The sequence below is a fragment of the Papio anubis genome, chromosome 11 (assembly GCF_008728515.1).
Source record: "Papio anubis isolate 15944 chromosome 11, Panubis1.0, whole genome shotgun sequence".
NCBI classification, from domain to species: domain Eukaryota; kingdom Metazoa; phylum Chordata; class Mammalia; order Primates; family Cercopithecidae; genus Papio; species Papio anubis.
This window is the reverse complement of record NC_044986.1, coordinates 100,721,720-100,738,247: the sequence shown is the minus strand read 5'-3', so window position 1 is coordinate 100,738,247 and position 16,528 is coordinate 100,721,720. Positions and strand designations below refer to the sequence as shown.

At 38.7% G+C, this 16,528-nt stretch overlaps 1 protein-coding gene across 1 annotated transcript in view; it reads left to right on the top strand.

Moving 5' to 3' along the window:
- Window positions 1–16,528, top strand: part of GPR158 (G protein-coupled receptor 158) — a 395,462-nt gene that overhangs the window by 210,620 nt on the left and 168,314 nt on the right. Inside the window, exon 3 of the mRNA XM_031652460.1 lies at window positions 7,893–7,995. Coding sequence (XP_031508320.1) covers window positions 7,893–7,995 — 103 coding nt within the window. The remainder of the gene's footprint in view (window positions 1–7,892; window positions 7,996–16,528) is intronic.

Here is a 16,528-nt window from a genome sequence, read left to right as displayed (position 1 = left end):
CCCTCCCTCCCATGTGTGGCTGCAGGTGCCCAAGTTGTGGCTGTGGACTCAGGCATTTTGCACTCGTAGGGGGCCTGGGACGGCCTCCTCCTTTGTCCACACAGGCTTGAAGGTGTCTGCTCCCATTACCTGGCCTCTTCTTGCTTTCATTGCCCACTCCAATCACGGAACCCAGGTGCTGTTGCAACCTGACAGGGTGTGTGCATGCTTGGGGCAGTGCTGACAGACCAGCCGCCTGCCACATTGGCCCCCTCTAGACTTTGGGCACCAACGAGCATGGAAGGGAGGCCCAGCAGGTTCTGAGGGCAGCTTGGCACTGGCCTGCAGGCACCCCTGGGCACAAACAGCCTGGGTGCCATGAATGGTGGCAGGCATCAGACAAGATCCTGGGAAGAAGAGGGGAGGGTCCCCAGTGAAACCCCACCTTCAGACTGGGGAGGGCCTGAAGCCTGGGGGCTGGGCTACTGATCCCCTGGACTGAAGTGGGAACTTGTGGTGCCTTTTCCGGACCTACCCATGGCCACCCATGGACAAATGGACGTGTACTTCCTCTCCCCTGAGACCCATAAAAGCCCTGGACTCAGCCAAACTCAAGGAGATGATGGGACAACCAACTGCAGAGAGAAGCTGTCCACCCCAGGATCTCCTCTTTGCTGAGGGCTGAGGAGATGATGAAACATCCAGTTGCAGAAAGAAATTAACCTCTCTGCTGAGAGCTGGACAATTATCAGGATGACCTGCCCCACGGAAAGGAGCTACTCTCTCTGCTGAGAGCTGAACACTCATTGGAACACTCTGGCTATAGAGCGGAGTTCCCCTCTGAGCTGTTCTATTGCTCAATAAAGCTCCTCTTTATCTTGTTGGCCCTCCACTTGTCTATGTACCTCATTCTTCCTGGATGGAGTGCAAGAACTCAGGACCCACTGAATGGTGGGGCTAAAAAAGCTGTAACACAAACAGGGCTGAAACACCTCCCTTGCATGCCATGTTGTGGGGGACAAGAAGGAAAAACTAGAGAAGGAAAGAAGAGCTGTGTCCCTTTGGGGAGCCCAGACCTAGAAGCTCCCTGAGCCAGAGCTGTGACACCCTTTTTAGGTCTCTGTGGTTCCTGGCATCTCCAAGCTTCTGAGCACCACACCATGTTTCTTGGTGTTAGCTGTTGATATGGTTTGGCTGTATTCCCACCCAAATCTCATCTTGAGTTTTAGCTCCCATAATCCCCATGTGTTGTTGGAGGGACCTGGTGGGAGGTAATTGAATCATGGAGGCAGTTTTTTTCCATGCTGTTCTCATGATAGTGAATAAGTCTCATGAGATTTGATGGTTTTATAAAGGGCAGTTCCCCTTCACATGCTCTCTTGCCTGCCACCATGTAAGACATGCTTTTGCTCCTCTTTTGCCCTCCATCATGTTTATGAGACTTCCCCATCCATGTGGAACTGTGAGTCTTTTAAATCTCTTTCCTCTATAAGTCTTGGGTATATCTTTATAGCAACTTGAGAACAGACTAATACAGTAAATTGGTACCGATAGAGTGGGATACTGCTATTAAGATAACCTTAAATGTGGAATTTACTTTAGAACTGGGTAACAGGTAGAGGCTGGAACAGTTTGGAGGGCTCAGAAGAAGACAGGAGGCTGTGGGAAAGTATGGAGCTTTCTAGAGACTTGTTGAATGATTTTGACCAAAATGCTGATAGTAATATAGACAATGAAGTCCAGGCTGAGGTGTTCCAGATAGAGATGAGGAACTTGTTGGGAACTGGAGCAAAGGTGATTCTTACTGTGTTTTTAGCAAAGAGACTGGTGGCATTTTGCCCCTGACCTAGATATCTGTGGAACTTTGTACTTGAGAGAGATGATTCAGGGTATCTAGCAGAAGAAATTTCTAAGCAGCAAGGTAGCAAGAGGTGACTTGGGTTCTTTTAAAAGCATTTAGTTTTATTCATTCACAAAGATATGATTTGTAATTCGAACTTATGTTTAAAAGAGAAGCAGAGCATAAAATTTTGGAAAATTTGCAGCCTGGCAATGCAATAAAAAAGAAAAATCCATTTTCTGAGGAGAAATTCCAGCCAGCTGCAGAAATTTGCATAAGTAACAAGGAAATGCAGAAACTTGCACAATCACCAAGACAATGGTGAAAAATGTTTCTGGGGCATATCAGAGGTCTTCATGGCAGTCCCTCCCATCATAGGCCTGGAGGCCCAGGAGGAAAATTGGTTTCGTGGACTGGCTCCAGGGCTCCCTTGCTTTGTACGGTCTTAGGACTTGGTGTCCTGTGTCTCAGCTGTGGCTAAAAGGGGCCAAGGTACAGCTCAGACCATTGCTTCAGAGGGTGCAAGCCCCAAACTTCTGTGTGTTGTTGGGCCTGCTGGTGCACAGAAGTTGAATTGAGGTTTGGGAACCTCTGCCTAAATTTCAGAGGATGCATAGAAACACCTGGATGTCCAGGCAGAGGTGTGCTGCAGGGGCGAGTCCCTCATGAACAACCTCTTCTAGGGCAGTGCAGAAGGAAAATGTGTGATGGGAGCCCTGACACAGAGTCCCCACTGGGGCACTGCCTAGTGGAGCTGTGAGAAGAGGACCACCATCCTCCAGATCCCGGAATGGTAGATCCACCAACAGCTAGTATTGTGTGCCTGGAAAAGCCACAGATACTCAACACTAGCCCATGAAAGCAGCCAGGAGGTGGACTGTACCCTGCAAAGCCACAGAGGCAGAGCTGCCCAAGACCATGGGAACCCACTTATTGCATCAGCATGACCTGGATGTGAGATGTGGAATTAAAGGAGATCATTTTGGAGTTTTAAGATTTGACTACCCTGCTGGATTTTAGACTTTAATGAGGCCTATAGTCCCTTTGTGTTGGCCAATTTATCCCATTTGGAATGGGTGTATTTACCCAATGCCTGTACTCCCATTGTATCCAGGAAGTAACTGACCTGTTTTTGATCTTATATGTTCATAGGCGGAGGGGACTTGCCTTGACCCAGATTATACATTGGACTGTGGACTTTTGAGTTAATGCTGAGATGAATTAAGACTTTGGGAAACAGTTGGGAAGGCATGATTTGTTTTGAAATGTGAGGACATGAGATTTGGGAGGGCCTGGGGTGGAATGATATGGTGTGGCTGTGTCCCCACCCAAATCTCATCTTGAATTGTAGCTATCATAATCCCCATATATCATCGGAGGGAACTGGTAGGAAGTAATTGAATCATGGGAGTGAGTTTTTCCCATGCTGTTATCTTGAAAGTGAATAAGTCTCACGAGATCTGATGGTTTTATAAAGGACAGTTCCCCTGCACGTGCTCTCCTGCCTACTGCCATGTGAGATTTGCCTTTGCTTCTCTTTTGCCTTCTGCCATGATTGTGAGGCCTCCCCAACCATGTGGAACTGTGAGTCAATTAAGACTCTTTCCTTTATAAATTACCCAGTCTCGGGTATGTTCTTATAACAGCATGAGAATGGACTAATACAGCCATCGAAGCTGCTTATGGTATACTTGGTTCTGCTGCAGCCTTGCAGGGAGCCAGTGCGCTTGCCAGTGCCTAGAGCTGTCCTCTCTTCTGCAGCTGGTGTGCCTTGCTGCACAGTGTGTGGACCCCACACTCACTCACACCCCCCTTACTGCTCCACACCTGGCTTGCCCTTGGCAGGTGTGGGATCCAGGTCAGTAGCAGGAGCCAAGGACAGCCTTCCAGGCTGAGTGGGCATAATGCGCCTAGCAGGCCAGAGCAAAACTCAGGCCTAGGCGCCACTGGCCACTGAGGTTTCTGGCTGGCAAAATGACACTCCAAGGATCCCATAACAATAACTCTTAATTTTTACATTTTTTATTAATTTTTATCACAGGCTACTCATAGAGCAGTGAGGGGAAAGAAGTGCTACTTAACAAGCAGCCCCTCAGTCCAAATGGGGTAAACATTAGTTGAGCATCACTATATTTACAGTTTTTTTTTATTATACTTTAAGTTCTAGGGTACATGTGCATAACGTGCAGGTTTGTTACATATGTATACTTGTGCCATGTTGCTGTGCTGCACCCATCAACTCGTCAGCACCCATCAACTCATCATTTACATCAGGTATAACTCCCAATGCAATCCCTCCCCCTCCTCCCCCCTCCCCATGATAGGCCCCGGTGTGTGATGTTCCCCTTCCCGAGTCCAAGTGATCTCATTGTTCAGTTCCCACCTATGAGTGAGAACATGAGGTGTTTGGTTTTCTGTTCTTGTGATAGTTTGCTAAACTAGGTTAACTAATTTTCTAATGTTAAAAATGTATAATTTTGTTTAGGAGGTAACAGGGATGAAGTAGCAAGGGAATCATGGTGGTGGATACAGCAAGAAAATATGCCTTCCAAGTTTGTTGAAAATTGTAAATTTTCGATTTACAATTCTTCATTAAAAAATAAGCCAAGACCACTTGTATACTTCAAGGCAAAAGTATGAAAACAGTAGCACATTTGATTCCGTGCAGGCGCTGCTGTCTTGGAGGTGGAGTCAGTGTAGCAGGATAGTCTACTTTTATTGATTTTAATTGACTAAGTTTTTTTCTTTCCTTTGAGATAATAAAATTATGTATTAATAGAACAACAAGTTTGAGGTGGCAAATAATTCATGTTTCTGTGTTTTATGTAATAAAATTAGGAGGCATTTCTTTCAAGTTCAAGGAATATTTTATTTGGCAATATGTACCAGATCTAATCAATTCAATTTTTAAACATTCATTTTTTAAAGTTGGCTGTAGAGTTTGTTTATAGCAGAGAGATACTTCAATTCCAATAAACTTTCAGATCTTCCATAAGAATTTAAAATTCTCAGCTGAGTCACTGTTGCAGTGTTGAGTCATATCATCATGAAATCAGTGATGTTCTAGGTTCTAATGAATAGCATTAACCTCTGAATTTCAGCAAGGTAAAATATTTCAAGAATTCTAATGTAGTCTTAGTATCTAAGACTTAGTTTACCTGGTTTACCTTAGTTTACAAATCCTTGCTGGATGAATATTTAGTAATTGTAACTTACAACAAACTCCACATGCTATATTCATAGTATTGTGATGTCATAATAGAAATAATGATACCCCACTGAATTGCTCTTCTCAGGATCCTTTGATTCTTTCTTTCTGCCTAACTTTTTAGCTCTGAAGTGTTCTGAATCTCACCACTTGGACCTATTTCCTTGATAGTATGTTTAGAGGTTCTGGCAGGGAAATACAGCTGCTTGTGTACCCTTGAGTGAAGAATGGTTCTCCTCCATTTGGGAAGGTCATCCTCTTTGACCTAGCAAGTAGCTTCAGGAAGGACACACATGGAGTAGTGAGGAAGAAAAAAGACACCTGCCAAGTCAGCCAGATTAGCTGAATCAATCCTGGCAATCAATGAGGTGGCAGATGTTGCAGCAGGGTTACTCTTGTATTTTTGGATCTATTTCCTTCACTGACTGAAGGCATTGCTTAGTGATTTAATCTTATCTAATCTCATGGATTTATCTGTGATCTTTATGCAAATGATTCTCAAATTATACAGCCCAGACATCTCTTCTAAACTTTATAATAGTTTATCAAACTACCTATTTGAGATCTAGATCTAAATTTTTGAATAATCACTTCACTGTGATTTCTAAAACGTGATTTCCGAAACTGATTTCCAAAACGTGATTTCCAAAACTGAACCTCTGATCTTTTCCCTAAATCTATAGCCTTTCTCAGGTCAGTTGAATGACAACTCCATACTTAAGTTTGCTCAGGCCAAAAACCCCGGAGTCATCCTTTATTTTTCTCTTCCTCTTATACCCTGTATTTAACCCATTAGGCCATCATGGTGGCTCTACCCTTTTCAGACTATGTCTGTGTCTGGTGGAATAGTTATTCTCATTACTTAAAGACAATAAGGCTCAGAGACATTAAGAGAACAGCCCAAATCCACCTGGTTGGGAAGTGATGAAGTCAGATTTCAAATTTATCTTTTCTGACTGACCACAACTAACATGCTCTTTCCATAATACTAATGCTTCTCCTAAATAAATGTTATAATTACTTTTTTATTTACATAGTTGAGAAATATGATTTGACCTATTGTATACCTGGAGATTTATAAAACAGTACATGTTATTTTGATTAGTTTCTGTAGGAATTCTCTATGCATGCTGCGGTTATTTCGTAAATACTTGCTAACTCAGTTGAATTGACTGGTACTCTTGCTATTTTATGTTGCTCTGGGTTAGGAAATGTGTTTTCAATTGCAACATATAATTGGATATGTGTGTGTTAGATAGAAAAGAAGAGGTTATTAATGAAATTAAAATATTCAAGAAGGTCCTTTGGAAACCTCTTTTTCAGAGATTTCTTGCTATGTTTCTGACTTTAGAATATGTATTAGCTTTTTTTTTTTTAATCTTACATGAAAATACTTGTCTAATTGCTGGAGTTTTTGTGACATGTAATATTGATCTTAATGCTAATCATTTAAGCTTAGATTATGGAATAATTTAAATTCTTTAAAATTTTATCTCAAGGGCCTCTGAAAAGAGGGACATTTTATAATTCTTAAATTCACTCGATTCTAAGTTCCTCTAATAGATTATAGTGTCAAAAAGGCAATGTGTTGGAATCATGGTAGAGCAATATCATAAAAGAAATTTCAGTGTTGGTTAGATTATTTAAATACTCCAGTTTTACTGATGTAGTTTTTGTAGTTTAGTAGAAGTTATCCCTTGCTATGTAATTAAATGTAGCAAAAATGAAGTATGTTAAGCTAAATTTTGCTTGGTTAAAATTATATATATATGTATAATATATATATAAAATATATATATATATATAATATATATATATTTTTTGAGACAGAGTGTCACTCTGTCGCCCAGTCTGGAGTGCAGTGATGCGATCTCGGCTCACTGCAAGCCCCACCTCCTGGGTTCACACCATTCACCTGCCTCAGCCTCCCAAGTGGCTGGGACTACAGGCGCCCGCCACCATGCCTGGCTAATTTTTTGTATTTTTAGTAGAGATGGGGTTTGACCATGTTGGCCAGGATGGTCTCTATCTCCTGACCTCGTGAACCGCCCACCTCGGCCTCCCAAAGTGCTGGGATTACAGGCATGAGTCACCGCACCCAGCCTAAAATTGCATCTTTTGCTTGCTAGGTTATATCTTTGACCCTTGAAAGAAGTCAAGTTTAAATTTTTGGGAGATTTCTATTGTTTATGATTGTGACATATTTTGAAAGCTATTTTTCTTCTTTATATGTATATGTAAAACATTTATCTATTAAACAGATTTTAGGTAAACAGCCCTGGGATAATTAATTGATCTTTATTTTTGTCTTCTAAATTTGCATTTTTAAATTTACTTGTTTTATTATTTTATCAATTTGTGTTATTTTGATTGATTCCAGGATAAAATTTGATGACTATTTAATTCATAAAAGCAATTTTCACATCTTAAATTTTATATATCTGTTTACCTACCTACCTGCCTATCTACCCACCTACCTACCTTTGCTTTGATAGAAACATTCAGTATGGAATCACTTTTGAAATATTCTTATAGGCTTTGGAACAATTTCTTAAAGCAATAAAATGATATGTGAGGCACTAAAAAGAAAAACTGTGTCTAGTAATTAACTCATTCCGTTGCCACAGGAAGTAAAGATGTGTGCAACTGCAGCTGTAATGGCATAAATTTAGAAAGCAAACTTAATTTACTGCTTCTAAAAAAATATCTGTTGGCACAACAAAACTAAAAAGTTCAAAAAAGAGTTTTTTATTTCTGGAAAATGTGTTAGTTTTCTGTTACCATTTGCAAGGATGGGTGTCTGTGAGCCTTTATACCATGAGATAAGCCATGATCAACTATGTTGCTGTCTTTTCTTCTTCATAGTGTATGCCAATTAAAGGCCTAGGATTCGTTCTTGGAGCCTATGAGTGCATTTGCAAAGCAGGATTCTATCATCCTGGAGTCTTACCAGTGAACAACTTTCGGAGTAAGTGTCCTTTGTTTCTATGCATATATATGTATATACATCATATATACTATTATTACGAAGATTTTCTTTTATCCTTGTTAGAGTTATATGGTTGAATAATCATTGGTTTGGCATTCTTTCATCACTTAAGGAGTTTTAGTTTTAGTTTGCCATCTACAATGCTCTGGAGAACCACTAAAATATACCAAAAATATTCTTAGATATATATCAGTTTTTAATACATTTTAAAAGTCTGAAAATATTGTAGCTATCTGGTAAGACCAATGGGGATTTAGTTATTGAAAGATGCTATTACAGAAAGTTCCTAAAACTAATTTTGTCAGTTTGTTTATTTTACTTACCAATGTGTTTATATGTTTTTAATGCTGCATAAAAAGTTACCATAAAGTGAGAGGCTTAAAGCAGCACAAATTGGTTATCATACAGTTTCCATTGGTTAGGTTCCTAGTCCTGGGTTAGCTAGATCCTAAGCTCAAGGTCTCACCACTCTAAAATCAAGATGTTGGCTGGGTATAGTGGCTCACGCTTGTAATCCCAGCAATTTGGGAGGCTGAGGTGGGAGGATTTCTTGAGCTCAGGAGTTCAAAACCAGCCTGGACAACATAGTGAGACCTTGTCTCAATAATAATAATGATAATAATAATACAATGCAGAGATCATCTTCAAAAAATATAAGTCTACTTACTGTTATTTGCATTATCTGACCTCTATAAACAATCATGACCAGAGCCATGTCTTCATAAATTTAATAAAATATTACATGCGGAAATTTATAGTTTCAAAAAATAAAAATAAAAGAAACTCAAGGTGTCACTTGGGTGTGATCTTCTCAGAGGCTCAGGGTCCCCTTCAAAGCTCTTTAGGATTGTTGGAAGAATTCAGTTCCTTGCAATTGTAGGCCTGAGGACCTTATTTTCTGGCTGGATGTCAGCCCAGGGTCAGTCTTAGTTCCTAAAAGTTGCCTCAAGGCCTAGCTATGTCACCCTCTCACAATATGGCTGATTCCTTTTTCAAGGCTACCAGGAGACTCTCCCTAGCCTGCTAAGACAGAGTCTTAAATGACAGAGTGTAATAATGGGAGTGACTCTCCCATCACTTCAGCATATAACGTAGCCCAACCAAAAGAGAGAATGTCCCATCATTTTTACGGATCTACCCACATTCAAATGGAAGTGATTATATAGGGCTTCTATTCCAGAATTGAAGTTTGGTCATCTGGTTATTTTATTCCTACTCCGGAAAATGTCAGTGTTACAATTCGAGTATTGAGTATTATTCTATCTCTGGAGAATGAACTTTTGCCACATCACCTTATAGCGATTGGATATAGTACCCAAGAAGAAAGACTGTAGTGGTAACGGGGTGGTTTCATGAAAGTTAGGGTTTGGGAGTTGCTAAAACTAGAGTACAGGTCTTTTTTAAATAGTTACCCATAAATCTTTGCCAGCCCTATTATCTGTGCAGGAATTTGGATTTCTCTGAGGCATACTTCAAAGGGTTCATTGAGATTGACACCTGAATGTCTTCCTCTGGGAATTTTGGTAGACATTTATAGATTTATATATAGTGCTTTTTCTCTCTCTTAGAAGGCACTATTCTTGGTCCTGAGACTGTTTACATTTAACTTGTAGGTTCTGGAGGTGAGAAACATTTTGCTGTCTCCTCCGCCACATATTTCAGAGTTTAGTCCTTGTTCTGAGTGAGTTGTTGTAGGCAGAATTCTAAGGTGGCCTCTCAGGTTCTGCTTCCACATCTTCTTAAGTGTGGGTGTGAGCTATGAATTTGCTGGGATGCTCACTCCCTTGCTTAGGTTCTGTTATTTAGCAACATAAGAGAGTAAGGATGTAGTCACTTTTGTGATTACATTGTTTTATCTAAGACTCCATCATAGCAGACTGTAAGGAGAGAGAGAATCTTCTACTGGCTTTGAGGAAGTAAACTACCTTGTTGGGGAGACAGCCATGTGGTTGGGGCTTGAGAGCAGCCTGTAAGAACTGAGAGCAAACCCCACTAATAGCCTACGAGAAAACAGGGACTTCTAGTACTACAGTTGCAGGGAAGTAAATTCTTCCAACAGCCTGAATACTCTCAGAAGAGGACCGTGAGCTCCAGATGAGAATGCAGCCTAGCCAAAACCTTGATTTCAGCCTGGTGAGGCCCTAAGCAGAGAACCCAGTTACACTGTGCCAAGACTTCTATTCAATAGAAACAGGGAAATAATAAACAGACATCTTAAGTCCCTAAACTTTTGATCATTTATAATGCGGCAATTGCAAATATACAATAGCAATCCTGGTAATATATTTTAAGGATGATTATGCTTTTTGGTGTGTGTGTGCCAGACCATGGCGACACCGGAGCTACTTTGGCATTTTTCACGTTTATGGTCCAGACATAACATATGATTCAACACTGAAGGATTAAGGGAAAAGGTTTTAGCTTATGTTCTGTGAAGGTATTTTGTATCTGGTTTACCCACATTTGTTCTCAGCTCCCACTATGTGACTGAAATAAAACATCTAAATATTGTAGAATCAGAGAATGACTATGCCATTTGCTTATAACACTACCAGGAGAAACTGGTTAACCTTTAACAACTTATCTTTATTTAATTTGCACACTCCTACTTTCTTCCTTATTTTAAAAGCCAGTGTTTTCTTACTGGACCTACACTCTAAGAAAAGGCTGCCTCTCTGTGTGAGTCTAACTCCCATGTTATACACGTTGCAGCCATGGAAGAGAGGCCACTCTTTCCAGGAAGATGATCTATAATTGAATTTAGCTTTGATTCAGCTTTGACCTCAGCACATACTTAGCCAGGACCAACATTCCTCAGTGACAGAGCCAAACAGTCACTGCATGTTGTAATTTGAAGCCAGTAAGGCAGGGGTCCCCAACCCTTGGGCTGCAGACTGGTGCCAGTTAATGGCCTGTTAGGAACCTGGCCGCACAGCAGGAGATGGGCAGTGGGTGAGTGAATTAGTCCATTCTCATGCTGCTATGAAGAAATATTCAAGACTGGGTAATTTATAAAGAAAAGAGATTTAATCGACTCACAGTTTCACATGGCTAGAGAAGCCTCAGGAAACTTACAATTGTGGAAGGCACCTCTTCACAGGGTGGCAGGAGAGAGAATGAGTGTTGAGCGAATGGGGAAGACCCTTATAAAACCATCAGATCTCATGAGAACTCACTATCACGAGAACAGCATAGTGAAAACTGCTCTCATGATTTAGTTATCTCCACCTGTTCCTGTCCTTGACACATGGGGGATTATTACAATTCAAGGTAAGATTTGGGTGGGGACACAGAGCCAAACCATATCATTGAGATAGTATTAATGCCCAAACTCTGCCTCCTATCAAATCAGTGGTGGCATTAGATTCTCACAGAAGTGCAAACTCTAATGTGAACTGCACATGTGAGGGATCTAGGTTGCACGCTCCTCATGAGAATCTAATGCCTGATGATCTGAGGTGGAGCAGTTTCATCCCCAAATTGTCATCCTGCATGCCCTCCACCTCAGTCCATGGAAAAATTGCCTTTCATGAAACCAGTCTCTGGTGCCAAAAAAGGTTGGGTACTACTGCCGTAAAGTACTCTTTAACCAGAAATAGCTTTCCTGATAGCCTTGTCAAGTTTCACAAAAATCCAACATTAATCACCTCTTGTCCTAAAGAGAGAGTACAACAACCTGACTAGGAATATGAGCTGTGTAACTCACCGGTGTCATCATCCAAGAACTACTCAATATTTTTTATATTTTGGGCTTATATGAGAATATATTGCATGTCTCCGTGTTTTAATTTATTAGGTCTCTTCATCATAGTATCCAGGCAAGTTATAGAGAAAGTTATTTTTATACTTTCTTGATGAGGTATCTGTGAGATAAGGAATGACCACATGTAGCCCTTGAGCCAAAGGTAAGAAAGGCATTAAGGACCCAACATATAAGATAACATGGAAAACTGCTAGCACAGTACATGGCATATAATAAGTGGTCAATACACAGTTAAATAATTAAATACACATATACCCACATATAAAAACAAAATATTAATCATGCATTTAAAGAGATACCTCCTAAGCACCACTGGTCATTAGCACCTTATCTCAAATATTTTATTATATTAGGATAACTAGTGACTTTAGCTGGGACCTTTGGAGAATTAATTCTACAATAGGAGGAAATTAGTTGAGAAACAAAGGATATACAGCAAAGATAAAATTCACTTGATTTATAATTGTAAATACAGAAAAAAGACCCCAAATTCCTAAATCTCTTGTAGTCTTGTGTCCCCTTTGGAGAGAGGACCTAAGATGTGGTACTGATCTCTTAGAGAAAATATATATATGACTTAAAAATTCTGTTAAAATGTGAAGTGATTTAAAAATCTTTATTTAGACCTAGGCCCACAGTAAACAAATGGCTCATGAAGACCAAGAGAATGTATTCAAATAACATGATATGAAATTGTGCTGACAGTCCAGAGACCTTGTTCCTGGCATCTCTCTTGAAATTAGTAATCATATGCGAGTTAATGGGATCTGACATCTGGATAGTAGCAGGATTTCAGAATAACCAAGTACTGATGTTTCGCTGTCTCTTCAAATCCAGGTTGTTCCCTTCCAGGTTGATGAAATACAAGCTTGTGACTAGCTCATCTTCCTCAAATTCATCTCTCCTAGTATGGATTCTGTCTTCAGTGAAACTGCTTTTATCTTTTGTGTGGATATAGTGCCAGTCTTTCGGTCTTATTTCTTTCACCTTTTGGATTGACTTCAGCCTGTATACATTTCCAAATCTCAATTTACAAGTGAGCCATATCCAAAAATGATAATCCCTACTTACGCAGCTCTAGTGCTATTGATATGAGAAGATACAATGGGAGGAAAAAGATGACAAAGTAATTAGAGACATAAAGAGTATGCAGTTCTGGAAGAAAAAGAAGGGAAGCTCTTTGAAAGCGGTACAGTTTAGGGATTCTGGCTGAGCTCTACAGCAAATGTTAAGCAAGGCTGACTTGTCTCTGGGATGAGTCTTGGCTTTCTTGCCTTGCTTGAGTCTCACATTCTCTTCCTACTCTCTTTCATGGCTGGGGAGTTGGGACATGTGCCTTTCCAAAAATCTTAAAGTTGAAAAGAACAAAGAAATGCTGAGAAAATGTTTCAGATCAGAGGCTAAGAAACATGGCAAGTAAATTCAATGCATGATCCTAGATTTCACCCCAGATGGAGAAAAGTAGCCACAAAGGACATTATTCTGGCAATTGATGAAATTTGAATGTGGGCTATGTATTAGATGATAATATTATATCAGAATTAAATTTCCAACTTTTATAATTGCAATGTGGTTTTGTGTGAGGATGCCCTTTTCATAGGATATGCTAGCTGAAGTGTCTATGGGTAAAGGGATATAGAATCTCTATCCTATACTTACATGGTTCAGGAAGAATAGTATACGTTAAATTTATATAAACATCTATCAAGACAATAGACATTTGCTTTCTGAAGACTAAGCTCAGTATCAGTCTCTAGTATCTATTCCAAACTTAGATGGAATAGATTAAAAGAGCTTGAACACCACAATCTCATAAATAGCATCGTCACTTTCACCACTGGTCTGACTTCAACCTTGTAGTCTCGTTCTGAAGCTAGGCTTTTACTGTATTATAGGAACCTAGTCCTAATCAGTTTTACTCTAGTTATAGAAGAAAGCTTCTCCATCCAGTTGCCGATCTTATGGTTTTGCCTCAGTAATTTGCTCAATTTTCATATATTTTTCATTAGTCTTATTTGTAGGGACTAAGGAAAAATGCAAATTGAACGTATTTCCAGATCTCAGATTCTTTCAGTTCACTTGTCCTAAAAATGGGCTGTGGACTGAGATATAATACTTCAGTCCTCTGAAAATCTTCCTTTTCCTCCACTAGCTGAAGTACTACTTTATTAGACTTTTCCCCTCATTTAATATAATTGTATATTTTTGCATTATTTTACTTTACTAGACTGCTAATTAGAGACTTATTTATATTAACAATCATCTTTCCCCAAATATTAAAGAAAGACCTCTGGCAGGGAAATATGACTATTAATTAGCTTACTGTGGTAGGAAGAATGTCTGAAACTTCATTTACCAACATAATAGTGACAATTTTCTTTACATGGTAGAATTATTTGTAATTTTTGTCTTCTTTTTGCTTCTGTGTTTTCTTTTCTCCTAAGTAAAAATACATTTCTTATACAAAATCATATTTAAAAATAAAATATAGCATTCAGAACATATTCCTACCTGACTTAGCAAATTTAGAAACTTTGAAAAGATACAAGGTATTTATTTACATTGCCTCTAAGTATCTCTCCACAAATTACTATTTACAAAGAAAAAAGTAACCTACAGTGAACAGACTTGTGGCATACCACCTTCCCAAGTAATCAAAGTAGCATACTCAATTATTGGGAGAAACTGACTCCTTGTGTCTCCTGGTATGTTACACTGAGGATACAGCATTATTTTTACGGTGTTCCTACCAAAAGTTAATAATCTGAATCTAATCATGAGGAAATATCAGGCACATCAAAACTGAGGGACATTCTATAAAATAACTGGTCTGTGCTTTCCAAAAATCTCAAAGTTGAAAAGAACAAAGAAATGCTGAGAAACTGTTTCAAATCAGAGGCTAAGATACATGGCAAGTAAATTCAATGCATGATCCTAGATTTCACCCTAGATGGAGAAAAGTAGCCGCAAAGGACATGATTCTGGCAACTGATGAAATTTGAATATGGGCTACGTATTAGGTGATAATATAGTATCAGTATTAAATCTCCAACTTTGATAATTGTAAGGTGGTTTTGTGTGAGGATGCCCTTTTCATAGGACATGCTAGCTGAGGTGTCTATGGGTAAAGGGATATAGAATCTCCATCCTATACTTACATGGTTCAGGAAGAATAGCATAAGTTTAAATTTATAAACATCTATCAAGACAATATGAATGGTAAAGTAAATACAGCAGAATGTAAATAATTGATGACTCTGGGTAAAGAATATATTGGATTTATTTCTACTATTCTTGTAGATTCTCTGTAAAATTTAAGTGATATCACAGTTAAAAGTTACAAAATCTAACTTTCAGAATATCTGTTTTAATTCAAAGGACTTAAATATTTCAATAATTGTAGCTTTGGTGAGTTAATTAGACATTTGTGATTTGGAGCAAAAATTCACTTATCAAAGGGAATTTATTGCTATCAAAAGCGACATGACTTTAAATTATTTTTATTATAAAAATGTTATATACTCATTAAATAAACTTTGGAATGTATACAAAGGTAGAATTTTAAAGGCCATTCAAAGTCTATTTTTCATTTAATTCTTTTCAGTTTATAGTTTGTACACAAATGTCTGTATATATCATCTTTCTAAAAATTTGGAATTATATTTATTTAAAATATCATACATAGTTTCCTTGAATATAATTTTAATAGTTACATAGAATTCCATTGAATAAACACACTGTGGTTTGCTTAATCATTCTAAGGTTTATACTTTTACTAGTTTCTATAAATGTAAGACTATATTTATATAAAAATATCTAGAAGTTTTATGGGTTTTTTTCTTGTCAATGAAAATAAGGCAAGGAAATAAGTTAACATACTGTTCACAAATTGTCACAATTTATTTTGGCAGGCTTATGATATAGGTGAACATTTTAGATTCCTCAGATGGCCTGTAAATGCTACTGTAACCTTCTCCCAATGTCCTTCTCTGTATTTTTTCTCAAGGCAACACTCATATAGGAAACAAAAGAGCTGCTACTGCCAAAGCTATATAGCTTTATACATTTGCCATTTGTCTTCAGGACGTATTTGTTTTGTCTGAAAGTTCTAAGTCTCATCTTCAAGGGTTTTTAGATTTCAGCAAGGCAGATCAGCATTCTGTGCACGGAGGATGCGTTTCCAGTTGCTCAGTCAAATTTTGATACAACATGGTTTCTAAACAGATTTGCCCATAGGTGCCAAAGTCAGCAGTGCTAACTCATATTCTTAATGTGTTTTTCTAGTTTGTTTCCAGCAACTTGAAAAATACTACTTTGATTAAATTTCTTAAGCATACAGGGTTTGAGAGCATAAACAATGAAGTAGTGAGGTGAATGTTATTTTCAACTAAGCATCTGTATTATAGATCAGTTAATTTATTCTTTTGAGAGAGCACTTTCATCAGTAACAATTGTTTATTGAGTATCCAATATGTATAAACTACTAAGGTGCTGCGTGTATAAAGAGATACATCTATAAATCATGGCCCCATCTCAAATAATGTAAAATTTTAAATAATCATAAGCTTAAGAAGAGAGCTTATTTATTTATTTATTTATTTATTTATTTAATTTATTTATTTGAGATGGAGTCTCACTCTGTCGCCCAGGCTGGAGTGCAGTGGCTCGATCTCGGCTCACTGCAACCTCCACTTCCTGGGTTCACGCCATTCTCCTGCCTCAGCCTCCCGAGTAGCTGGGACTACAGGC